This window comes from Lathyrus oleraceus, chromosome 2, assembly GCF_024323335.1.
Source record: "Lathyrus oleraceus cultivar Zhongwan6 chromosome 2, CAAS_Psat_ZW6_1.0, whole genome shotgun sequence".
Lineage (NCBI taxonomy): Eukaryota > Viridiplantae > Streptophyta > Magnoliopsida > Fabales > Fabaceae > Lathyrus > Lathyrus oleraceus.
This window is the reverse complement of record NC_066580.1, coordinates 146274594-146301483: the sequence shown is the minus strand read 5'-3', so window position 1 is coordinate 146301483 and position 26890 is coordinate 146274594. Positions and strand designations below refer to the sequence as shown.

At 34.6% G+C, this 26890-nt stretch overlaps 3 protein-coding genes across 3 annotated transcripts in view; 2 read left to right on the top strand and 1 right to left on the bottom strand.

Moving 5' to 3' along the window:
- Positions 1-1354, top strand: part of LOC127118574 (UDP-glycosyltransferase 71K1) — a 77565-nt gene extending 76211 nt beyond the window's left edge. The window contains exon 2 of the mRNA XM_051048786.1: positions 741-1354. Within this exon, the coding sequence (XP_050904743.1) occupies positions 741-1215 (475 nt within the window). The 3' untranslated portion in view covers positions 1216-1354. The remainder of the gene's footprint in view (positions 1-740) is intronic.
- A 365-nt stretch (positions 1355-1719) lies between these two features.
- LOC127118573 (zinc finger CCCH domain-containing protein 25) lies at positions 1720-6662 on the bottom strand. Its single transcript, XM_051048785.1, has 5 exons — positions 6404-6662; positions 5861-6051; positions 5489-5598; positions 5178-5365; positions 1720-2773 (listed from the first exon to the last, which is right to left on the bottom strand). The coding sequence occupies exons 2-5, from the start codon at positions 6031-6033 to the stop codon at positions 2069-2071; spliced, it is 1176 nt and encodes a 391-aa protein (XP_050904742.1). The 5' UTR covers positions 6034-6051; positions 6404-6662; the 3' UTR covers positions 1720-2068.
- A 5962-nt stretch (positions 6663-12624) lies between these two features.
- On the top strand, positions 12625-17401 carry LOC127118571 (protein DAMAGED DNA-BINDING 2). Its single transcript, XM_051048784.1, has 11 exons — positions 12625-13076; positions 13222-13312; positions 14528-14655; positions 15124-15246; positions 15351-15439; positions 15549-15669; positions 15821-15912; positions 16042-16171; positions 16280-16528; positions 16621-16817; positions 16969-17401. Exons 1-11 carry the CDS (start codon positions 12855-12857, stop codon positions 17183-17185), a joined length of 1659 nt encoding a protein of 552 aa, XP_050904741.1. The 5' UTR covers positions 12625-12854; the 3' UTR covers positions 17186-17401.
- Positions 17402-26890: the final 9489 nt, after the last annotated feature.

Here is a 26890-nt window from a genome sequence, read left to right as displayed (position 1 = left end):
TCAGCTTTAGCCTCACAGCCTCAAATCCAACTCATTGATCTTCCTCAAGTTGAACTGCCACCACAAGAGCTCCTCAAATCTCCAGAGTTCTTCATCTTAACTTTTATGGAAAGTCTCATACCTCATGTCAAAGCAACTATACAAACCATTTTATCAGACAAAGTTGTTGGGTTAGTCCTAGATTTCTTCTGTCTTTCAATGATTGATGTTGGAAATGAACTCGGTATCCCTTCTTATTTGTTTATGACATCGAATGTTGGTTTTTTAAGTCTCATGCTATCGCTTCAAAACCGACGAATCGAGGATGTTTTCGATGATTCCGACCCTGATCGTCAATTCTTGATTCATGGTTTCTCAAATCTGGTCCCTTCTAATGTTTTACCTGATGCTGTTTTTAACAAAGATGGTGGATATGTAGCTTATTATAAATTTGCTGAGAGGTTTAGAGACACCAAAGGGATTATTGTTAATACTTTTTCAGATTTGGAACAATATTCAATTGATGCATTATCTAATCATGATGAAAAAATCCCTCCTATCTATGCTGTTGGACCTTTGTTAGATCTCAAAGGTAACCCTAGTGCTAAGTTAGACCGAGCTCAACATGATGTTATATTGAAATGGCTAGATGAACAGCCTAATAAATCTGTTGTTTTTCTATGTTTTGGAAGCATGGGAATTAGCTTTGTTCCATCTCAAATAAGAGAAATAGCATTAGGACTAAAGAATAGTGGAGTTAGGTTTTTGTGGGCTAACAATGCAGAGAAAAAAGGGTTACCAGAAGGGTTTTTAGAATGGATGGAATTGGAAGGTAAAGGAATGATATGTGGATGGGCACCTCAAGTTGAGATATTGGCACATAATGCTATTGGTGGGTTTGTTTCACATTGTGGATGGAACTCTATTTTGGAAAGTTTGTGGTTTGGTGTGCCAATATTGACATGGCCTATTTATGCAGAACAGCAGCTTAATGCTTTTAGGATGGTGAAGGAATGGGGTCTAGCTGTGGAGTTGAGAGTGGATTATAGAAAGGGTAGTGAAAATGTGGTGGCTGAGGAGATTGAGAAAGGGTTGAAGGATTTGATGGATAGGGATAACATTGTGCACAAGAAGGTTCAAGAGATCAAAGAGAAGGCTAGGAATGCTATTGCAAGTGGTGGATCTTCTTTCATTTCTGTTGGAAAATTTATTGATAATGTTATAGGAAGCAACTGATGAACTTTTGTTCTTTATAGTTGGAGGTTCCCTTTCTTGGAATCATATTAAGGAAGAAGTTACTCTGTATGTTAGCAACTATATCTTATGTAAGACTATTCATTCTACTCTGAAAAACATTGAATGGTTTTAAGTTGAATATGAAAATAGTTGCAGTTTGTGCATGACAAATGTACTCAAGCAAATATGCTTTTCTTGGGAGAGTGTATATACTATTGTTCATTAACATTTGAACTTGTGAAATATAAAAGTCAATACAGACAAATTGATTGTCAAAGGTAACTTAGTCTGATTTCAAATAAAAATGAAGATTTTTTTAAAATAAAAAGATTTCAAAACAAAACACGTGTTGCTAAGCAAAAGGGGCGTGTGTGTCATCTGCCTTTTTTTTTTACGTTGACACCGCAAAAAAAAACGTCCACAACAAAGTTTCATTTTGTAGCTTCCATAAATTCACAGTAAAAATTGAACTCATTATATAATGGAATTGAACTCAGAGTGATGTATAGTTCAACTCAAGTCGAATTCAGAATGTGAACTTAAATCATTAACTTGTATAAACAGAAGGTTCAATAGGATATAGAGCCAATATTAGGAGGGGCCAACACCAACAAAATACCAATTTTGATAGAAATACTAGCTATCAGATATCTAAAAATATGATGTTAGATACCATGTACTATATATTTTGAAATTTAAATAACACAACTCCAAAAGGAAAAGCTCTTATGAAAGTACGATTAAATCAAATGATGGACAAAATGACTAAGCATCTTTTCAGGTTTTCAAATGTCAATGAACTTACTCCAATACTCTTTCTTGTCCATGATAAACCCAGACCTCAAAGTTGCCATTACCTTCTCTTGTCTTCTCTTCGGTCAGAATCATATCTTCCTTTTGATTCAGATCGATGAGTATTATTTCTATATATGTTATCTAGCTTCCCATCATGATCTTCTCTTGACCTTGGTACAGATTCATCTTCAGTGTGCTTTCTTGATCTCCTCTCCTCCCGGTTACCATGCTTCCTCTCATGATCTTCTCTTGACCTTGGCACAGATTCATCTTCAGTGTGTTTTCTTAATCTCCTCTCTTCCCGGTTACCATGCATTTCCTTTGACTTGCTTCTAGAATCATCAACATCCTGCCTACTCAATCTTTTGTCTTCTCTTACATCAGAATCTCTTGACCTGGGCTCAAACTCGACATCATCTCGCTTTATTGACCTTCTGTGATCCCTTGGCTCAGGTTCCCTATCGTCATAATCATTCCTTGATCTTTTTTCGTCTTTCCTATGTTGATCTTCTTTTGACCGATGATCAAGTTCATCGTCATTATGCCTCCGCGACATCTTTTCCTCTCTTCTATCACTTCGCTTGGAATGGTTGTCTAATTCCATCGTATTGCTATAGGCTCTTGGGCGTGAGTCTCTGTCTCTAGTTTCTGGAAAGCGATTTGATTGGTTGACATCATGTCTTCTTTCTTTCGTGGGACCGTCATATTTGTCATTATCCCATTTAGAATTGTCCTTCTCACCCCAACCAGTATTTGCAGCTCTCTACAAAAGTATAACGCAGTCAGTGCATAACTAAACATACAATAGGGTAGCTGGACAACAAATAGTTTGCATAAGATATTAGATAGAGAATTGAAATTCATACTCCTATTTCAACTGCACCACATATGCAGAATGTGGGGTATGGAACCAAGATTTTTACTAATTTTAATCATTTTTCAAAATCCCATCACTGATAATCTTTCAATACTTCCTAAGTGGTTATCATATAAATAGACTACTGCAAGAGGACAAGACCTTATCGGTATTAGAGGGGGCATTCACAACAGCTTACATGGAGTTATCCTGTATCATAAGCACTTGAGTACAAGTTTGCAAGAGCTAATGAAAATACTTTACAAAATGACTATAAGCTGTATTTAGCTCATTTTCATAAGCTCTTTAGAGTAGCTTATGGAAACAACATATACAAAGAACTTGTGCAAAGTTTCCCCCTCATTCCATCCTTGATTATAGAAACAATTTGTACATAAACATTTCGTGGTAAGTGCTTATTCTATACCATAATACCCCCAAAAGTACAATTGAAACAAACTACTGCTTGGGGATACATGTTGAAATAAGCGCAAAAAACTGTGCAATGCAATTCAATTACAACTTCGAATAAATTTCAGTGTAAAAGGTATATCCTAATCATCAAAATCAAGGTGATGGCAAAATCATATTCATCAAGCTTCAGTGTTGTTTGCTAATAAATTCAATGTTCAACTTTTTCACCTACCATCCTGCACCATTTTACATGGGAAATTTGCTTAGACGTGGCCATCAATGTCTGTGTTTACAATCATTATATAGTTTCTCTCAGAATTTGGATTGGGCCTAACTCATCCCTACAAAACCGGCTTAAAAACCGGCTTGTAGGGTGAGGATTGCCCCCACTTATAAACACAACACAGGCCATATCCCTAAGCAATGTGGGACTAAATCCACCCCTTCAAAGCCAACACAATGAAGGTGTTAGGGGCTGCAATGAGGCAAGCCAAAGTGCCGCAATTAAGGCGACAAGGGACGGACCACAATTAAGGCGGAGAGTCCAACACACCCCCTCACGCTTGGGCCTCATGAGCCCGAAGCGTGGACGATGTGGGAAGCCCAACAATGGATCTAGGATAGGTTCTGATACCATCTCAGAATTTGAGTTGGGCCTAACTTATCCCTACAAAACCGGCTTGTAGGGTGAGGATTGCCCCCTCTTATAAACACAACACAGGTCATATCTCTAAGCAATATGGGACTAAATCCACCTCTTCAAAGCCAACACAATGAAGGTGTTAGGGACTGCAATGAGGCAAGCCGAAGTGCCACAATTAAGGCGACAAGGGGCAGACCGCAATTAAGGCAGAAAGTCCAACAGTTTCAAAGTAAAGGGAAAATAAGGTTCTCTGGTGTGAAGAGTTTTTAAATAAGGCGCCGGCTGCAAAGAGACTGTTTTGAATCCTATGGGGCTCTAGATATCATGTAGAAAGATAAAAGACATGAGAATAATGTAATGTGATGCAGTACAGAGTTTAGTGGCCCTCATATTTAAGAGAGTAGGTACATAAGAAAAAGACAAGGGGGTGAAGCCCATACTTAAGGCTAAACCCAAGTAACTTTTCATTCCTATGTGGCTCTGTCTCATAATAAGTGACCACTAGGTCATTTCAAATGGATTAAGAAAACTATATAAATGAAAAAGAGAGAATAGTTCTTTAACTAAATTATCCTGATGAAATATTGGTGTATTCACCATTAACATCAATGTAAAGTGGAAGATGTTGACTTGGGAGTGATGAAAGTATTATTAATTAGAGGGTGCAATTGAAACAATAATTTTGTACTGAAAATTGAAAGGGTTGCTTATTTTAGGACAAAATATATTTACAAAAAAGTCACTTATTGTTAGACGGAGGGAGTATAGTATAACTCTTAACATCTGGTATTGTGCTCACTTAACTGGAGTAATGATTCCAGAATTTCTAGCTCTAGTTTCTACATCCAAAAGCTTTAGTGAAACAGACTTGCTTTTGTAGTTACTAATGGGTTTCTATCATGATGCAAACAGAGTTATTGTTTGCTTAAATATTACCATCAATGTTCTTGTTTCCACTCATTACAAGGTTTCGGGATAAAGGGAAAATAGGGTTCTCTGGTTGTCAAACTCAATAGTTTAGGTAAACTTGTGAAGCCTGCGTTTAGCAAAGAAACATCAAAAGCCTAAGCAGATATTCTCCACAACCAATACAAAATTCTACTTCGACAATCATACAAAAATACACCATTCAAATAAGTCAAATGGCATTGCATATGAACACTTCAATTATGTTTTAGCATTAGTCAAACTTCAATTTTAAAATTTTCAAGATAAGGTCATGGGAAAATTAAGGATTGTAAATGCTTCTCTTACTTGCTCATCATGAGAAAATTTGCATCCAGCTCCCCGAGTACATTCCCCTTTTTGGAAAGCTCGACAAACACCTCGGGCCTCCCTTTTCTGCCGCTCTGTCTCTTCATCTTCCTCTTCCTTCTTCTTATACTTATCAACATGATCCACCCTAATAATCCTACCTAAAACCTGAGCTCCGTTCAGATTATCTAAGACACAAAAAACCAAACATTACAAAGCAATTCAGCATTGGATCCCTGGAAAAAAAAAAGATAATCAACTTTTTTATTTTTAAAAACTACATATTTTAGAATCATGGGACAGAGACTAACCGACAGCAAGATTAGTGCTTCTTTGATCTTCATATGCAAGGAACGCAAAACCCTTCGATTTCCCGGTATCTTTGTCTCTAACGAGATTAACATCAACAACCTCCCCATATCTGGGTTTCAGAAAATAAAAAATAATAATAAAGTATTCATCTTCAAGACCCAAAACTAATATAAGATTTAATAAATATGCATCGATAATGTAAGGATACTATCAACCAATCATAACCTATCTACCTTAAAAAATCATACACAACAGATAGTTTATGATTGGCTGACAGTGTAGAGAGTTTTACTTCGACGGTGCATCAAAGTTAATCTCAATCATTTTTATAAACATTTACAGGAAGAATGCATAAAAAGAGAATAACATACTGAGCAAAAACGGCAAGGAGATCACCCTCCGTGAGATCAAAGGGAATGCCACCAACAAAAACATACGCGGAATCTTTGTATTTGGTATGCCACGAAGCTTGTTCGCTGATGCCTAGCGCAGCTTCTCTTGAATTGATTTTCTGAATGCGCTTCACTAGTGTTAACGGGTTCATATCTCTTTTACTCTTTACCTAACAACACCCATATACAGAAGATTATTACAAGTAAAAAAAGAGAGAGAACTAGGAATTTAGGTTAGGGCAAAATTTATTATAATAAACTATTATAATTTTCACTCTATAATAGAAAGATGGCATCAAAGTTATAATAAAACGTAACTGGAGCTTGGGATTTATGTCAAACAGTTTGTGTGCACTAGAAATGACATATTGGGATTTATGTCAAACAGGTTGTGTGCACTAGAAATGAGATTCAATTTCAAATATAAATCAGGAATCAGAAAAGAAAACTTCAAACATTATTTTATATACTATTAGAATCGAACTGCATAGAGAGAACATGTAAATCAAGTGTTATAGATACCTTGGTATAAATGAAAATGAGGAGAGAAAGAACCCTGCTACCCGCGAAGGAAGTGTAGAAAAGGTGGTGCTTGGAGCGTTGTCCGTTGATTGAATAGCGGGGCGTAGGTGCGAACTACAGGGGGAGGAAATTTATCAATCCTCCGAGTGTTTTTCTTATTGATTTAGGGGATTGTTTGGTTTTTTCTTTCACTAGAAAATATCAATTCGTGAAATTTGAATGTTTTAGAAGTAATAAAAAGTAATTTTTACCAACGAAAATGACAAGTTATTTTATGAGGGCAACTATTATTCTTATAATATTGTAATCGATTATTATAAGTGTATGTTTTGTGTCTATTGCATATATTCACTCCGGTTCTTTATAAGTGTCATTTTTTTGAAAAAAATTTATTTCTTTTTAATTGTCACTTGTAAAGTTCAAGATAATATTAATTGCAATTTTGTCAAAATTATCCCTAGATAATGATTGTAGAGAAAGAAAAAATAAAGTGAATGTAATAAATAATTAAGGGTATTATAGGTAAAAGAAGAATTAGTGTTTGAAAAGTAACAATAATGATTAGCTTCCTTGGTATGTGTAAAAAGTCAAAAAATGACACTTAAAAATGAACGGAGGGAGTAGTACATAGTAAAAATATTCCAAGAAATTTAAAATTGATGAATTGTTGATGAAAAGTTTTTCGATACGGCCGTGAGATCTCTAGTACGGTGAGATAATGCGATAATGCTCAAATCAATGAAGTCAGAGAAGTGAAATCTTTGCAAGAGTAAATGAAAAATACTTATTATAGTGCATAGAGAAACGCGCAAAACAAAATTATGGTGACGAAGATAAAAAACAATGACACTATTAATAGAATCGAGAAAATAGTATTTTAAACAAGGTAAAAGAAATAAGATGAATATGAAAGTTTAATAACTAATTAATAGAAATTACATACTGAAATTTGGAATGAAACGAAAAAAAATAATTCGACAGTTGGTTTGCTTCCGAAATCAAAGTTTCCTTTTCTCCACAGTGTCGAAGAAGAGAATCATGATGCAAATCATTGTTGTCCCGGAAGTTATTGTAGCGAATGTCAAAGGTAGGTCTAATTTCCTTTTTTTTATTCCTATAAGAAACAAAATATCTATTAATTCTATACCTATGATTACTTTTTCTCACCTCCTTTATTTTAATACACATTCCAATCAATATAAGTACAAACTTATTTATTTATTTTCTCATTCATGATTAAAATATTATTTATTTAAAATACTCATTAACATGCTTTCATATTTATAGATTTATTAAAATAATAAAATAAAAAATATAATAATAACATTTAACGAAAAAATTGAGGGGGGACTGGGAAACATCATCCGTACATTCTCTGTCCCGTTGATATCCCTAATCTCACTATTTTAAGGTCTCTAAAATATATAGATCAATTCCCTAAGTTCATAAATGATAACCACTTCTTGAAAGTTCTAAGCACATATATTTTCAAGTATGATGACATGTCTCTAAAATGGTGTTAAATATTTTAATGTTTCATCCTTGTCAGCAAGATGTGGCATCCAGGTCAATCACATGTTATAAACTCCATAATTGCTTTGTGAGATTAGAGTTCATTGCTTTCTTCTTCAACCTTGTTAAAATTAGGGCATCTCCATTTCGAACACTAAAATTGACTCCCTTTTAAAAAGTGTCTGGTAATGAAGGAGACGACATTAATAATTCTGAATCGAGGGTTTATTTATCTTCTTTGAAGATGCAACGGATACCTACCTGTTGGTAAGGTAACTTTGTTGTGCTTAAGATGGTTAATAATTTTGGGAAGCAATTTTAGGGATGTCCAGACTATAGGGTAAAATATCTATACTTATTCCCCAATTTCATTTTGGCACAGTGGATTCTGTTTTCCGAAATTTACGCAGACGTCAACTAAAATTCGATGTGACTACTTTTATTGGTATTATGATGAAATGAAAGATGATAAGGACATTTTTATTCCAAAACAAGCATTAAGAACGAAGAATCCATCAATATTAAAAATGAAAAATAATTACATAGAACTACATGGTAGGGATCAAAATTTAAGTAACAAGACAACTATACCTAAACCGTACAAAAGAGAATTTTAGGCATGCTTACTCGTCATAACTTTACAATCAAGCCCTAGAATAAGGAAGTAGAAAAGAATTTGTTGATGATTCCTTAGACAACGCTTATGCCATCGATCTTCTCTTATATTCTCTCCTATTGTGATTTTTTGTGAGAACCTAGTTACACTAAGGAAATGATGATAATATGTACACAACTTCAATGATCACCATCATAAAAAGGATGAAGGTAAGATCAATAATAATGCTTGTTATCACCAAAAGGATGATAGTAAGACCATAACTTCAACGATCACCATCACAAAAAGGATGAAGGTATGATCAATCAACAAAACTTGTTATCACCAAAAAGATGATAGCAAGACCATAACTTCAACGATTATCATCATCAAAAGGACGATGGTTAGATAATACTGACAAAGATTTGCCATCACCAAAAGGATGATGACCATAACCAAAAGGATGATGGTAACATAATAATGACAAAGGTCGCCATCACTAAAAGAATGATGATTAAACCAAACTTCAAGAATCGCCATCACCAAAAGGATGATGGTTAGATTATAATGACACATATCGCCATCACCAAAAGGATGATGGTTAGATTATAATGACACATATCTCCATCACCAAAAGGATGATGGTTATCATAATAAAGCTTGCCACTACCAAAAGGATAACGGTAAGCCGCAAAGATTTCAAAGATCACCATTACCAAAAAAGATGATGGTTAGATCACAACTTCAAAGGTCATCAATAGAATGATAGGAAATACTGATTCTCAAAAAATTTCCACCACCCAAAGAATGATGACCATCACTGAGAAATGATGATTAGATTAATGAGTAAGGCAATATCATCAAAATGATGATAATAAAAGACTTGTTTGGGGAATGAGACTATCAACAAAAGGCTAATAAAACAAACTTGTTGGGGTAATATTGAAACATAAATGGTAAGACTTGCTTGGGGATATCATTAACAAAAGGTTGAAGAAAAAGATTTATTATGGAACATCATCCTTGTCAGCAAAAAGTTGAAGGGAAGTATTACTGAAATATATAAATTTCATCAATAAAAGGTTGAAGGAAACAACTCACTAGGGAACGCTCAATGAGAAAACAAGCAAGATGGGAACTCACTCAGAGAAATACCACTGACTTTACTGAGGATAACATCTTCAACAACAAAAGGTTGAAGGAAGTAACTCAATGGGGAACGCCCAATGAGAAAACAACGCAGAGTAGGAACTCACTCAGAGAAAATACCGCCGACTTAGCTGAGGATTGACTTGGATACCTATGATTAACCTTGGATCCTGATTCTTATTATGTGCGCTTGATTTTTGCATAGTATTCCACCTTAGTGGAAATACTGTGCATGCACTGATGTAAGGATGCATCTGCTGGGGGTATTTTTCATGTAGGAATCCAAGTGATTGTCATAATTATGTATAATGGCTCATCTTAGTAGAAATTTATGTATGCAGTGATACACGACATATTTTTTTATTTTTGTTTAAACTTCTCTTTTCGGCAGGAACGTTATGCATGAAATGATGCATGCGATGCATGTTTGAATGCAAATAAATGTTTGGATGTTTTGGATTGGTATCCTTTTTCGAAGGTGAGATATTTTCTGGATACCAATGTCGACTGAATTTGGTTTTCTGATGATTCTAAGAATGTTGAATTTGGTTTTTTTAGGTAGTTGCCAATATGATTTGGACTTTTGTTGGTGAAAGGATTTGACTTCCCGACACTCGGTCTTTGATGATGCGATGATCGGAGGATACGACCGTGGATGTTCTTAGTGCCCCAAGTTTGATTTGTTCCTGGTAGGTTGCGTGTTTGTTCTTGAGAGAACCTCAACTTCCTTGACCGATATGCCATGACAATCGGACAATGGCTTTATGAGCGTAGCGATGTGATCAATGCATGACGATTGTGCTTTTGCTCTGCCCCAAGGCTTCTTTCTAGGGGATTATATGATGTTGTACTAGCGTGATCTCTTGTTTGAAACCAGCATTTACTATTGTCTGGCACGATATGCTTGATCAACTTATAAGTATGAAATGAACTTACCATTTTGCAATTTATCTTGCCCCAGTCTGTAGGGTATTCGAAAGAGTTTTCGTCGAAAGGAAGTTTTGGGACAATTATGCAATGACATGTTCTGAGATGGTTTGCCCTAGTGTCTAACTCATGCAGTGTTTTCCCCCGATTAAACAATTTTTAGAGTAATTTTCCTTTGATAGACCGACCTTTGGAGGGTGGGCTTCATTATGTTCTTGAGGTAACTTGCCCATGCCCGAGCCTTGAAGAGATTTGCCCCATATTAACTAAACATTGAAATTATTTGCCTCCCTGAATCAACTGATGCTTAGGGATTTGTTTCAGACTGACCAATTCTTAGGTTAACATAGTCATTGGATGTCATGCCACTGATCCATACGGTTATGAGGTGGTCTTGATTTGAGTCATCACCAACGAATGTTCAAGTTCCTCTCTGATTGCTTCTTTTTAATTTCCTTGATGCTAAGTACTAACTTGTAGTTAAAATTGTTCATTCAAAAAATGGTAATTTTAATGCGATGCTCATACAAGTTTTGAAAAAATCATTTATTGGAATGATGTGATGGTGTATGACGAATGAACCATTAGTCCAAATGTAGTGCCGATTTAGCAAGTGTGTGAAAGATATAACGAGAATATGATATCAATACAGAAGATTAACAAATCTTAAGGAGTCAGTTTACGCAACCTTGCTGTAGCATGCTTTCAGAATAAATACTGCTTCAATTAGGTCTTTTGAGAGTTATAACGTGGCCTGGTTAATGGTTTGTGAAAGAAAGGATATAAGACTCAAATTTGTTTTAACCCACCCCTTATTCGTGATGATCTTCAGTCCTACGTTAAGTTAATTCAACATACGCTTTCAACTCCCAAGAGTGTTTCACGATGTAAAGATGAAGATTTAAGATTTTTTTTTGAAATGACAGTCACTTTATTTTGTTTTTGTCATGGATGTCGGTGGCCCTTCGATTTTGATACGGTGGTGACTGAATCTTATTTTATTTTTTTGTCAAGGATTTAACGACAACCTTTATTTGATATTTTTTGCTCTTCAATCTCTAATTTTTGTCTGGACCACTTTTGAAGCTTTTTGTCCATCGAGATTGTCCTAATTTTTGCCTAAGTCCTCTTTGGACGTTCGTTTAACGAACTTCTTTTTCTTTTCGATTTTGCTGAAGGGTTATGACTGCCAAGTCATTGGTCAATGAAGAGCAACCATCATAACTTATTTGATTAAAAATAATTCCTATTAATTTAGGCATATTCTCATGACCCTCTCTAAATATCTCCTCGAAATATTGCCTTATTTTTTCCTTGATCTCATACACCCCTCAACTATTCCCCTTTAATTTCAATAGAATTTATTGAACTCCTCATATATCTTGATTTCATGATGTTGTGGAAATATCTTGAATTCATATCCTTTTCCTTTATCCACTTAGTTCTTGATTTATGACTTAAGAAGCACTCTTTCCTTCGAATATTCCTCTTAACTTCATTGTTCACTCTTTTTCATTTATATATTAATTCAAGTTGATCCATTTCCTTCATTTCACTTAAGCTAACTTCCACTTCATTACTCTCTCACAACCCGTTTCACTTAAAGGTCCACCCATCCATATACCTCTCAATTCCATCACCTAAATTTGTCCCTCAATCTTTTGAATTATTCTTTCACCCCATAAACCTTATTCCCTTCACTTTCTATGTTTTCCACTCTTCTTCTACAAACTAAACAAATCTCGTGTAACTGAAACACCCTTTTATTACTCTAAAAGGTTTTCACCCAAGACAATATTATTGTTTTTGAGCCAAAAAGAACAATGACCTGAAATGTCCCTCTAATCAGTTTTTTGTCTCACAATCTTCCAACAATCTTATTAAGTTTTGAAACACGAAAAATCTATCTTATGTACTTATTGAATTAGTCTCAATTTTATAAAAGCGTTGAACTCAACAGAATCTCCTTGAACTTCTGCCTATCCTTAAAAATTCATCAATAGAGATCTTTCCTCTTAAAGTAGGTTACTATAGTAGGGTAAACATGTCATTTAACATTTAACATACCCGTGACGTGTACCATTCAAAACCAAAAAAAAACAAAAACAAGCGGTGAAATCACATCCATTCATTCAATTCCCCTGTTTGTGTTCACACTACTCCTGTTCCAACTTCCAACCCTCCAACTCCCAAGTTTCCAACCCTTCCTTTTGTCTTCGTGCGCCTTTCAATTTTCCCGCAAAAGGGTCGTTTCATTTGTTCAACTTTATGGCCCCGATCACTCGTAGAACCTCTTTCCCCAAAGTTCTCATTGAGAAAGACTCTGACTCAGAACAGAGTTCATCCGATGAAGAAGAAGAAGAAGAAATACTCGTAGAAGAAGAAAATGGGGTTGCTGAAAATGCCAAGATTAAGAAAATGGAACTGGGTTTTGTTGCAAACAGTAAAGGGAAAACACCCATTACTTTATCTCTCCAAAAAGTTTGCAAGGTTACTCCTTTTTTTTTCTTTTTAACAAATGGGGAAAAAAATTAATTTTTGATGCTAAGTTGTTTCTTTTTTCCTAATGGGTAATGGTATTCTGTTTTGTTTTGGTAGTTGATTTTGTGTATTGTTGTTGATGGTGTTGTTATAGGTGTGTAAGAAGCCTGGACATGAAGCAGGGTTTAAGGGTGCTACTTATATTGATTGCCCAATGAAACCTTGTTTTCTGTGTAAAACTCCTGGTAAGTGATAACTATTATCTTCTGCGTGATGTTTGTATTGGTATACTGATGTATGATGGATTTGAACATGCATTGGATTGATTCCTCTAGTGTTTTGATCGGTTTGAGGGTATTTTATGGCTTGTTTGTGAAGGTGATGATGAGCTCTAAACTTGATTTTATATGGAATGAAAGTGTTTTGTTTTGGTTGTATAGCTTAGCTTGTCATAATTGATTTTTTTCGTGTGAGAAGGGGTAGAGAAAATGCGTCGATACAATGTACCTACCTTCACTAGGCTGTGAAGCACATACATCACGCAGACCCTAACGTGAAGGCATTGATAATAGTTTAGGAAAAATGATATTGATTGAATGTCATTACACGTGTTAGTGTTGTGTCGGTGTCTGACATAGCAGTCATGCTTTTAGTATGTGGAGTTAGTGGTTCATATGTACTGGGCCTAAGAACCGACTAATCTGGGGACCAATCCTACTATCTACTAGTGGAGTCAGTTATGTGGTTTTGTTTTGTTGCAAAGCACATGACGAATATAAAACTCAGATTAAATTGTTTCGTTTTGTCAAATAAACGGCGCTATAGTGCTATATCATGATGGATTTTGATCCGCTTTGATGCGACATACCTTTAGATTTGCTATTTGGGGAATAGTGGCATTCGTTCTCAATTGCAATTTCTGTTGGCTGATGTACCAGCAATAGTGGGAAAAAATAGACTTTTAAGGTTTTTAAAAATAGTTAAACTGAAGAATCTGCTCCCTAAACTTGGCATTTTTTTATAATAAAAAAGTGAAGAGTCAATTAGTAATACTCCTATATTCACCATAATATGTAAACCTTTCAATATGCTGTCTAAGTTATGCTTTGCATCAATTTCATTTTTTATTTGCATGTAGCATGTCTTTTTATAGATATAATTGAGTTATTCCAAATGCTATGCTTTCGCTGTTTGTCGATAATGCTATCTGCTATTTTACATTGTGAATTTCTAGATTTCCACTATTTTCCTTAATCTGCTATTGGTGACACTGAACCAACATGAAAACCATATTTCATCATAAATTCTCACCTAGACACACACTCTTTATTTTATCAATTAGAACGATTATCTTGGTGACATTGTCTCATATTAGTCTCTCTAGTTTGACAGTAACCTGTTCAGCTTTTGAATGTATTTTTGTTTTTATATTTACCATCTTTTGTGATTCTCAATTAAAGGGCATACTACTTTGAATTGTCCGCATCGGGTCTCTACTGAGCATGGTGTTGTTCCGGCACCCCGCAGAAAAACAACTAAACCTTTGGAGTATGTGTTTGAACGCCAGCTAAGACATGCCATACCTCTGGTAAGTCTAACTCTTTTTTAACTAATAGTCAATCTTACTTTAGTTGTGACGAATTGGACGATTTCTTATTTCTACTGTGTCATAAATTTGCAATTGTGATTCTTTTACTGTTTTATTTATTTCAATGTGGTATCTTGTAATTTAGTTCAAACATTACTATATGTTTCCACAGCATAACACAGTACAGACTTTTTTTAGCCATATAGTACTTTTCTTGCCGGAACCCTTAGGTTTAAGTCATATGTAGATTTTTTGCTTTTTCTTAGGGTCTTTTCAATCTCTTCATTGTGGATACAAATAATTGGATTTTTCATATTTTTCGTACACAGAGTCTTGAATTTGAAACCATATATTCCTCATATGATTACATAATGTTTATGTACTATCTTGTTCCAAGCTATTCTTCACAGAGACCAGTGTTATGTGATTCTTGTTTTTGAAATTCATGTTGCATCTTTTATGCTACAGATCAAGCCAAAATGTGTGATCCCAGACCAAGTGCATTGCGCTGTTATCAGATATCATAGTAGACGGGTAACAAGTTTGGAGTTCCACCCGACGAAGAATAACATCCTGTTATCGGGGGATAAGGTTACTCATTATAATCAATGAATTACATTAGTTGGGAATAACTTTAAGATTGCCTTTTTTTAGCCACTGATTCTTTTTTCCCTGCTTTAATTCAATTGTACTAGAAAGGACAAATCGGAGTTTGGGATTTTGAAAAAGTATATGAGAAAGTAGTCTATGGGACCATACATTCTTGTTTAGTGAATACAATGAAGTAAGTTGCTTAATGAAACCACGACCTTCGCGTAGTTGACATCATTTAGTTTATTTGCATGTTTTAGCCTGAAGTTCAAATGTTTGACTCTATATGAGAAATTTTGTAGGTTTAATCCTAGAAATGATTGCATGGTCTATTCCGCATCCTCAGATGGAACCGTTAGTTGTACTGACTTGGAGACTGGAATATCATCCTCTCCGATGAACCTGAATCCGGACGGATGGCAGGTAACATTTTCTCTAAGTGTTTCTTTCTTAACTTATTTCCTACTCATTTCTTTAACCTCTTCACCGCATGAGTTTACTCAAGGTAATCCTGTAATTGTCTGTCTTGTCTTTTTGCAACAAAAAGTTTATTTGTATGTGTTGTTTTTATTAGGGTCCGAACACTTGGAAAATGCTCTATGGCATGGATGTTAATTGTGAGAAAGGTCTTGTGCTTGTTGCCGATAACTTTGGTTTTCTTCACTTGTAAGTAACTTCCTTTGGCTCACCCACAAAGCTTTGGTTTTTACTTTCTCCACATGTCCATTTATCATGTTTTTGTTAGTGAAGCAAATTAGCTTAGCAAAAGTATATAACCCCCTTCGCCATTGATAGGGTTGACATGCGGTCCAACAACAGGAATGGTGATGCAGTTCTGATTCATAAAAGAGGTAGTAAAGTTGTTGGTATCCATTGCAATCCTCTTCAACCGGACATCCTTTTGACTTGTGGAAATGATCATTACGTGAGTTCTTCCCGTTTATTCATATATTGATTGATATTCAAGTTAGTTTAAAATATTGTTTTATGTTAGAAATACCAACCTATGAAACAAAATGATCTCGTTTTTTAGGCTCGTATATGGGATTTGCGTCACTTAGAAGCCGGGTCATCACTTTGCAGCCTTGAGCACAAGCGTGTTGTTAACTCTGCATATTTCTCTCCAATATCTGGAAACAAAATTCTTACTACATCGCAGGACAACCGTCTTCGTATATGGGATTCTATCTTTGGTAACATGGAATCTCCTAGCCGAGAAATTGTGCATAGCCATGATTTCAATCGCCATTTAACACCCTTCAAAGCTGAATGGGATCCAAAGGTAGTTTTTTTTTTAAATTTTGAATTTACGCAGTTCTTTATGATGTTTCTTTTATTCTTATATATGGAACACTATTGTTTATGTAATTGCAGGATTCATCTGAGTCACTTGCCGTTGTTGGCCGTTATATAAGTGAAAATTTCAACGGTGCAGCGTTGCATCCTATTGATTTTATAGATATCAGTACAGGGCAATTGGTAGCGGAAGTCATGGACCCAAACATCACGACAATCAGTCCGGTGAATAAGCTTCATCCACGCGATGATATTCTAGCTACTGGAAGTTCTAGGTATGATTCGTCACACATTATCTTACTAATAGTCCTAAACAACTAGAAGATAAAGAGCTTTTGAATTTGCTAGTTAGATATAAGGTTTTTCCTTTAACAATAAGTTATTATTAATCTTAATGGTCCTAAGTTACCTGTTATAATTTTTCAGATCTCTATTCATTTGGAAGCCCAGGGAGAGATCCGAGCCCGTTGAGGAGAAAGATGAAAGGAAGATTATTGTATATGGAAAAGCAGAGAAGAAACGCGGCAAGAAGAAGGGTGATGATAGCGATGAATCCGATGATGATGATGGATTTTCCAAGCTCAAGAAGCCAAAGTCCAAGCAAACTGAGTGGAAATTGGCTCGCTGTTCGAAAAAAGGATAATCACTAAAATATTCAGATTTTTTTGTGTTTGAAGGTTTTTCTAATCCAACTGCTAACCCTGTATAGGTTACCATGCACCCTTCATAGTTTTGTTTTTTGAGGTTGGGGCAGTGATTTTGTGTAAGAATGCAAGCCTGGATGGCTTTTTATGTGACTCACTTTTTTTTGTACCAAGTGTATCTTTTTCATATTAAAGTTGTTGGTTTTTATTGGATTTTACACTTATATCTTCATGTAAAGTGTGGTCTTCAAGCTTTATATTGAGATACTATCTTCATGCTTTTATAATTCTGTTTGTCTTTGAGTTTTTGTAAGCTTAGAAGGCAGTTCCTTTGATGAATAATTCTTCCTTAAAGAAACAGAAATTTCAGCTGCAGAACTACAGCAGCTATACCACAGCCACCTAGAGAAATTATCTAGACATGTAATGTGATGTCTTGTTTAATAATTAAATCGTTTTCTGTTTACTTTGTGAAAAATATTTTATATTTTCATTTTCTAAAATATGTCATTAAAAGCTTACTATTAAAAGGTTATGAAACTTTTAGAATCAACATTTGTGATGGAGAGAAGAGCTAATACTAGTTAGAAATGATTTATATATGAAAATATTGAAAACATGTGAGCTTTTTTGTTGTTTTAAAAAAATTAACACTCATATAAAAACAAAACTAGAAAATGATTTCTCAAAAATTCTTCTCTTTCAGCCTTTTTTTTATGAAGAAATTATTTTGGACTTCGTTAGGATTTTGGAGATTTGGGATTAGGGTTCTGCTGTGATCTTTTTCCGTAGGGTTTCTTCGGTTCAACGAAGGTGTTTTTTAACGAGTTGGTTTAAACTCCTCATCTTCGGATTTGGGACCTATTCGGAGGGGACATAGTAGGTTGAAGTCGTGACTCGCGTTTCTTCCTCGATAGGATTGATCCAAGCTCTGCAAGATTAAGAAATGCATCCCTCTCAAGCGAACTTCCCTTCCTACAAAAATATTGTCACTAGTGAACAAATGGAAGAGTGTGAAATTTGTTCAGACCAAGAATGACTAGAAGAGAGCTTTTGGGAACCTAAGAAAGGGAGAAAGGACTCAGAATTAAAGAACAAAAATATGACGACTATGAATGTCCTGAAATCATATTATCGTCGGAGGAAGAGCATCGTATCTTGCTACCGTGGAAGAAAGGGGTTAATTTTAAGATGTTGGGGAGACATATTGGGTTCAAAGCGCTGGAGAACAGACTGCAACAACTGTGGGCACGAAAAGGCATAGTCAACTTAGTTGATCTTGGTCATTAATTTTATTTTCTCACCTTCACAAGCGAAGAAGATCAAGAATTCACTCTTCTGGAGGGACATTGAATAATCTATGACGACTATCTAATGGTCAGAGCTTGGAGCGCAAACTTCTGCTATGCTGGTGGCGTTATTGAAGAACTTGCGATATGGGTTATAATTTCAGGTTTACCTATAAAATACTACGACAATCGTGTGCTTTCGTACATTGGTTATCATATTGGGAAAACTGTTAAAGTTGACAAGAACACTATTTCTAGGGAAATAGGGAAATATGCGAGACTGTGTATTCAAGTGAATTTAATGAAACTCTGCTTGCTAAGTTCTCAATTAAAGGTCGTCATTATAAAGTTGAATATGAAGGCCTACATCTTTTGTACTTCTCTTGTGGCAGATTTGGCCACTCTACAAGTGGATGCTCTGATAAAAAGGCTCCCCAGACTGAAGTTAAAGGGAATACGAATATAGAAGAGAAACCTCAAGGCAACAATGTTAGGGAAAAGGTGGATACGACTACAGGGCCTTGGATGGTTGTCTAGAAAACCAAAAGAATGCGAAAGCAAAAATTTGAGCTTGGAAATGAGGTTAAAGAGAAAGTCGAGGCTAGCACGACCTTGAAGGCCATAAGAGAAAATAGTGGAATATGATCTAGATTCCATTCCCTTAGTGGATATTTGGATGAGCCTATGGAGGATATGAAGACAGAAGATAAATTCACTCAAGTAGAGGCTCACTCAAGAGAATAAGAAGTCTCTAAGGATGCTAAGAGACAACAAACAAGTCAAAATCGTGGGATACTAGCAAGGTTAAGAGAGAGACAATAAGGGAACAAAATAAAGTCAAGAAATTCTCAATAATGGCGTATCGAGGAATTCAAAATGTTAACTTCAAGGGAGGTTAAAGAGGCAATAGGCCGCGTGAAATTGATAAATTATTGCCAAAGGGAGAAGCGAGTGATCTTGTTACTGGTTTAAAAATTAGAGAAGGTACCACTTTAGCGGAAAAAAGGAACTGTTAATGATGGGGAGGGGGGAGGGGGGTCAGAGAAGTAGGCATAATAATCTGGATTAACTTGGCCCTATTGCCTTGATATCCCTAAGAGAAAATGAGGACTTAACCTCTGCTAACATCCTTTATTATTCTCCTATTCTTCTTTCAACTCTGGTAGAAAGTCTCATACAAGGAGAAGTGGATCTGACTGCACTATTCTCTTAGGTATGTTTTGAATGATGTCAAAACTAGGTCACTTAGTACTTTGTGTATATTGGATCTTACCGTTTATGTCTAGATGTGCATCATCATAATAAGACATGCAAAATCAGATTAAATAAGCTATTACAAGTTAAAAATATGTTTTTTCATGAAAAATGAGTCAATGGGTTGATAAAATGGCTATGTATCAATACATATTGAATGAGTTTTAAAAGAAAATGATTCTGACCTTAATGTATCAATACATAGGTCACATGGGTCGACATAAAATGCGAATGAGTCGACTCATTCGCATTTGGAGCCAATTTCATTTGTAAGGCGTTTTCAAATAAACCTCTCTGCCTTCAATGTATCGATACATTGTTGGCATGGGTCGATATATCACACGAATAAGTCGACTCCCCCGTGCTTGGAGTCGACTCCTACTAAAGGTGTTTTTTTTACAAATTATCCCTTCCCTTAATGTATCGACCCGTTCTAGCTATATATCGAATAATTAGCCTTATGTATTTACTCATTCGAATTTGGAGTCAATACATTCAATTTATTTTACATAACTTGTATTTTTCACTAAAAATCTGTTTTGTTTGTTATTCTTTTTATACATACACACACATATAAATATGCATTCATGCATCATTTCAGGAAAAATAGAAACCAAGAACATACTTATAATTTTCTCTTCATCTTCAATCTTTTTCTTCACACATTCAACAATTACACATAATCATTTTGTTGATTGTTCATCCAGAATAGATTGATAAGGTCAAATTTAATATTGTTGTAATCATAATTGGGTTTAGTATTCTTTAGGAGTTTCGTTGATAAAACTGGTTAGGAGATCAAGGGTTGATTTGGGGTTTTTTGCACAAGTCTTTTCACCTTGGATAGAGTTAAAGCTTTGAAGAACGAAGGTTCTTGCAAAGGAGTAGCGGTAACCGGAGGATCAATTGAAAGACTTGGGGTCAAGATTTTGCAATTTGGATTTAAGCGAGTGAATGCTTTGAAGAATAGAAGTTTGGTCAAATGAGTAACAATAACCGTAGGATCAATTGGAAGTCTTGTGTGACTTGATCCAGCTGAGATCAAGGGAAAAGAATGAGCTAGGATCAACAATTAAACATAAGGTTTGAGGTTTGAATTGATACTACTTCTCTTATAAACTACTATTGGAAATGTTAATTACAATATCTCAATTCTATTTGGAATTAGGGCCAGAGACGTACCTATAGTGAGGATAATTGGGGAACTGTCTAAATAAATCTTGGTGTTCTCTCTCTCTCTCTCACACACACATACACACACACATACTCTCTCTCTCTCTCTCTCTCTCTCTCTCTCTCTCTCTCTCTCTCTCTCTCTCTCTCTCTCTCTCTCTCTCTCTCTCTCTCTCTCTCTCTCTCTCTCTCTCTCTCTCTCTCTCTCTCTCTCTCTCTCTCTCTCCATTTTGATAATACATTTAGTGAGCAATTTATTTAGCTGATAATTCTGATTGTGTTGAAGTATCTTAAACTATTTTTGTAAGATCATTGCAATCTAAACAATTGCAATTAAATAGTTATACTTTCAACATAAAGAGAATTAAGCTTGGTGATTGCACACTAAGGGTTCGATAAATTGTCTATATAAATTTTAGTTTTCTATTTTCATTGAAAATTGATTATCATTGTGTGATTTTGTTCAAACAAATTTTGTAATACATATTGGTTCTCTTTCTCATCATTAGCATATGTTTCTTATGGTTTAAACACATATATGATTCTTTCGATAACGGCTCGAGATAGGCGAGTGTCAATCCATAATTATTTCTGCTTGCCATAGTAAATATTTTCAAAATAAAATTTGTAATTTACGAAAATTTTATTGTGATATATTCACCCGTCCTCTAGATCGTTAGCTTCGTCTAATAGTGGAGACAAAGACGAGCAAAGAAAATGGTAAAAGGTCTACTAATGACGACCTAGAAATGGAATTTGTAGAGGAAACGCCAAGGGACCTCCAAGCGGCACACATCAATAATTAATTATGATTATGATCCAATAACAAATTAAGATCATGTTCTAGAATTGTCATGGAGCTGGTAAGAAGGCCTTTGTTCGCGTTTGCAATCATTACATTCTGGAGAATCAACCTGCGATGCTCATTACCATGGAGACTAGAATCCACTTTGGTATTCTCAGTAAGAAGTTCATCCATTTGGGATTCGATGGCTATGAATATACGGAAAATAATTGAAGGAATTCAAAGAAAGGCTCGTGAAGAGTTGCAGCCATGCTGGGCTAAGGACGCTGGAACCCAATCTGCAACAGGAGCTTCAAAGGATTATGTGTCAAGAAGAGATCACTTGGTTTCATAGAACCAAGGATAAATGGTTAGCGGTTGGTGATAGAAATATGTGTTTCTATCATGTGAAAGTCTTCCAAAGGAGAGAAGAAGAAAGCATGTTCAGACTATCAAGGATGCTCAAGGGAAGTGGATATAAGACTATTGAAATCAATAATTCCTTTAAAGAAAATTTTCATAATTTTTATACAAGAATAAAGGTGATTAATTTAAGACTAAGAAAAGGTTAAGACAAGGTGACCATATCTCTCCCCATCTCTTTGTTTATTGTATGAATAAATTATGGCATTCGATTCTGGACACGGTGGAGAATAAACATTGGATTGGTTTTAAAGACAAGGCTTGAATGTTTCTCACCTCATGTTCGCGGATGATCTCTTGCTTTTTGGACAAGCTACTAAAAGACAAATCACTAGCATCATGGAAGTTCTGAATGTGTTTTGTGCCGCTTCAGGGCAACAAATCACTAAGGAGAAAACTAGAATCATGTTTTCTGAAAACACCCCTTTGAGTACTAGAAGAAGCATAACTTCCATTTTTGGCTTCAAAGAAGTTGAGAAGTTGTGAATGTACGTTGGGGTGCCTTTGACAGGTAAGAGCCCGAGGCAAAGGCACTGCCAATACCTGGTGGATAAAGCGCAATCAATTGTCTTTTGCTAGGCATGTTGCTCTTGCGAAATTTGTTATTGAAGCTCTCCCTACCTACACTAAGATGAGAATTATGGTGCCTAAAGAGCGCTTGAAGAAGATTCAAATAGATTTTATATGGGTCCATAGTAGTGACACTGAGAAGATCCGTACCATTAGATGGCATGACATTTGTAAACCAAAGAATTCTGGTGGATTGGGCTTAAGACATCTTAGCCGGATGAATGGGGGTTGTATAATGAATATGGGTTGAAAGCTTAAGTGTGGAGACATGGCTTTGTGGAGTCAGATTTTGAAGAATAAATATAAAAGGAAATAAGTTGATAGGAATGTGACGAAAGTTAAAAAGTATGACTCAAGTCAGTGGAAAAATATTGCTAAAAATTGGGCTACTCTTAAAAATCATATCTTGTGGGAAATAGGGGATGTGAAAAGGATAAATGCTTGGGATGACCGTTGGATGGAGAAAGGTTCTGCTTAATAATGCCTCTATCCAAGATAACATTTTGCTTAGTAGCCTTATTGATAATGAAGGATATTGTAATTGGAGCTTTATTAAGTCTAAGGTTCATTATGATATTTTTGAGAAGATTCACGTATTGAGCTTGCCCTAAAGGATAGCAACCAAGAAGAAATTTGCATATGGAGTGGAACAACAAACGGAGAATTCTCCGTTGTTAGTTCCTATGAGAATATGTCTCAACCTATCAAAGATATGCAGTATCCGAGTTGGAGAAAAATTTGGAAGCTGCAAGTTCCTGGAAGAATTAGGAACCTGGTGTGGCTTATATATCACAAAGATTAAAAACCAATATGTTTCTACATAAGTTCAAGCTTAGAGACCCTTTCTGTGGGGACTGTCCAGGTGAAGCAGAGTCCGTTCTGCATGTCCTACGGGACTGCACGGTGGCTAAGGAAACCTGGCAAGGCCTTCTTCATCCTAAGTTTCCAACTATCTTCTTTAGTCTATCTCATGATGATTGGATTGAGACTAATATGAATCAAAATTTGGGTAGTCAAGTATGGATTGGCAAGCCCTTTGGACTAATACCACAATTATTAAGTTGATTGGTGTAAAATTAATACCACAAAAGTTAAAGAAAATTTATGTTTATATAATCATTTTTTATCTTAAATATTGAATTAATAAATGAAAATAAAATAAAATTAAAATTGATATATGTTTCTCTCTTCTTTAAATAACATTTATTTCTCTTTGTTGTCTTTTAACATTTGAATTAATCTAGCTAATTACTCAAATTAGAAAAACTGTATTTAATTTTAAATATATAATAATAACTAAATTTTATCTTCTAAATTAATTTTTTATTCTTTTTGACAAGTATCTTAGTGATTTGAAATTTTCATCTTTTAAATTAAATAAGTGAGATATCAATTCGATTCTGCACCCCTATATTTGATTGCATCTTTATTTTATATAATTTTGTGTGAGACTTTATTTTGTTGGAAAATATTTTGAAAATAATAGCGTTAGATATGGTGAACTTAGAGCATGAAAATCGGTAATTTTTTTTACTGTTTTCTCACAATTTTTTATGATAAATCATGGATGTTTACTTCACAATGGCGTCGTTCTTTAATTTTGAACCGTTTCTCTGCAAACTATTTACTTGAATTGGCTTAAAAATATTATATAATGATTAAATTTGAGATATATTGTATTGCTTAACGGAATTCATTTTAAAATTTTAAATAAATTATATGAATATTAAAAAAAGTAAAAAATAATATAAAAATTTAGTAGAGTCTATTTAAAAAAACTCAAATAAATTCGAGTGATGTTAATTATATTTTGGTCTACTAAGTATAACCTTTCTTTTTTCTTATTTCTATAAATAATCCTTTGTTTTGTTTTAAATTTTCAACCATTTCCCCCTCCATTTCTCTCCCCTTTTCCATCCCTCCCCTTCATATTCTTCTAATTTGTCCTCCCTTTTAAGAATAATCCACTCCACCGCAGTACTGGCAAACCAATTCTTTAATAAGATTGATCGAAAATAGGTTACATTCTATGAAACTCGGACTCGAACACAGACATAGATACAAGAACTCCGTTAATGTAAAAAACACAAAACACGAAAACAATTATATGTATTTTATATATTAATATAATAATGCAATTTATGAACACAATTTATAAAGAGTTTAAAATAATAAGCAAACTTTATGTTTATTTAAACTTAGTAATTTCAATCAACAACAAAAAGTGACATAAATCCACCAAAACAAAATGATACAAATCATATCATAGTCGCTCCACATTGAGAAAACTAGTCTCTAAGTCTGCCTCATCTAAAGACAAGTCAGCAACTTCAAAAAATCCACAGTCATCTAATGATCCAAGCTCATCTCCAGTGACATCCCATATTTTAGTTTTCTCTTGATGATATTGGAGAGTGATCCTTGATAGAAGTCGAAGGCTACTATGCACATATATTAAAGTTTTTCGCTCTATATGGTGTCATCTTGTTTCTCTTTAAAGAATGAATACATGAATATGTGTTCTAACTTCTTTCACAACATGATGAATAAGGTTGTGCAAGTAGCTTAAGCGCAATCTTTTGAAGTAATGGAGCTCGAGCACCATGAACTAACCATCATGTTTTTGGATTCATTTTATCTCTATCAACAATAGCATCAAGATTGTCAAAAACTTATCTTCCATCTAAGAAGTTTGCGAACTCTATATTCACTGTCCTCTTTTCATCAACATCAGGAAACACCCTTCTGAAAGATTTTTCTCTTTCATTAGTGAGCTCAATGTCTTGATGTGGAGGGACTCTATTAGGATCTTTACTTAGCCATTATGTACTATAATACCTACAATAAAAAATATATCTATAAATTTATGTAATCCAAAAGAAGATGTAAGTCAAAAAGTATCAATTTAAAACATAATAACTTTGGATTTAGAGAATGAGCTAAACAATGGACTACAATAAAAAATGACTTTCACCTTGGTTGAAAAATAGGTCTTATCCCGGTTTCACATGCGAGCTAACAAAGGGTGTCATGAAAAGTGCATATTTTATCTCTCAGTTTGAAAAAAATCGATGGGTATTGTGTAAAGGTCGTGTGTTTGATCCCCATGAAGACCTTTTTGGAATTGTGAAATGGCGAAAACACATGCCCCATCGGTTTTGACATTTCATTGACAGGTATACCACCCTTTCACCTCGGTTTTCTCATAAAATCGACGGGTAAAATAATTTTAGGTTTATTAAATCTAATGTGGATTGCTTATTTCACTAAACCCTATATTGAACATATAACTTCTCAAAATTGATTAGGAAAATAGTTATATGAACAATTGTTTTATATTTGAAGAACAACTTACATTGATAAATGATTTTGAAGCATCATGTAACTCATCACTCATCCCACGTTCTTTCATGGTTAAAATATTTTCAATGTTTCAAGTTCTTTATTTAATACTTACTTTTTTACTAGTTTATTCTTGAAAGCATAAAATTTGATGCTTTGAAAAATTAACAAATATGAAAGAAAGTTGAACAAAAACTAGAAGCATTAGAGATATTTTAACCATAAAAGAGCATGAGATAACTGATGAGTTGCAAAATGCTAGAAAAACATTAATCAGTGTAAGATATGTTTCTAATACAACATAATTTTTTATATGATTATTTCCAAAATCAATTTAATAGGTTATATGGTTAAAGAGGGGGATAGTGAGACAAAAAAATGATATTAGATATAATAAACTCAACTTGATAAAACAAGATGAGACCTGCACAAAGAATCACAAAAAGCATAATCACAATATCAATATCAATCTCAAACTCAAAAACTATGACAAGATCTAAACTACAACATATAAATTTAATAAACTCAACTCAAAAACAATAACTTACATTAAACAACAACCCAAAAAACCAATCAACAACAACATCAATAAACAACCTCTAGGATTTAGGGTCTCAACAACAAGAACAACAACATCAATAAAAACAACATCAATAAACATATAATATAATTTTGTTTAACTAGCAACAACAACAAGATTAATCCTCTAGAGTTTAGGGTCTCAACAACGAATTCTCAACAACAAAAATAACAACATCATCAACAACAACATCAATAAACGTATAACATAAATATGCTTAAACAACAAAAATAACAAGAGAGAACCTCTAGGATTTCGGATCTCAATAACAATAACGACAACAATATGA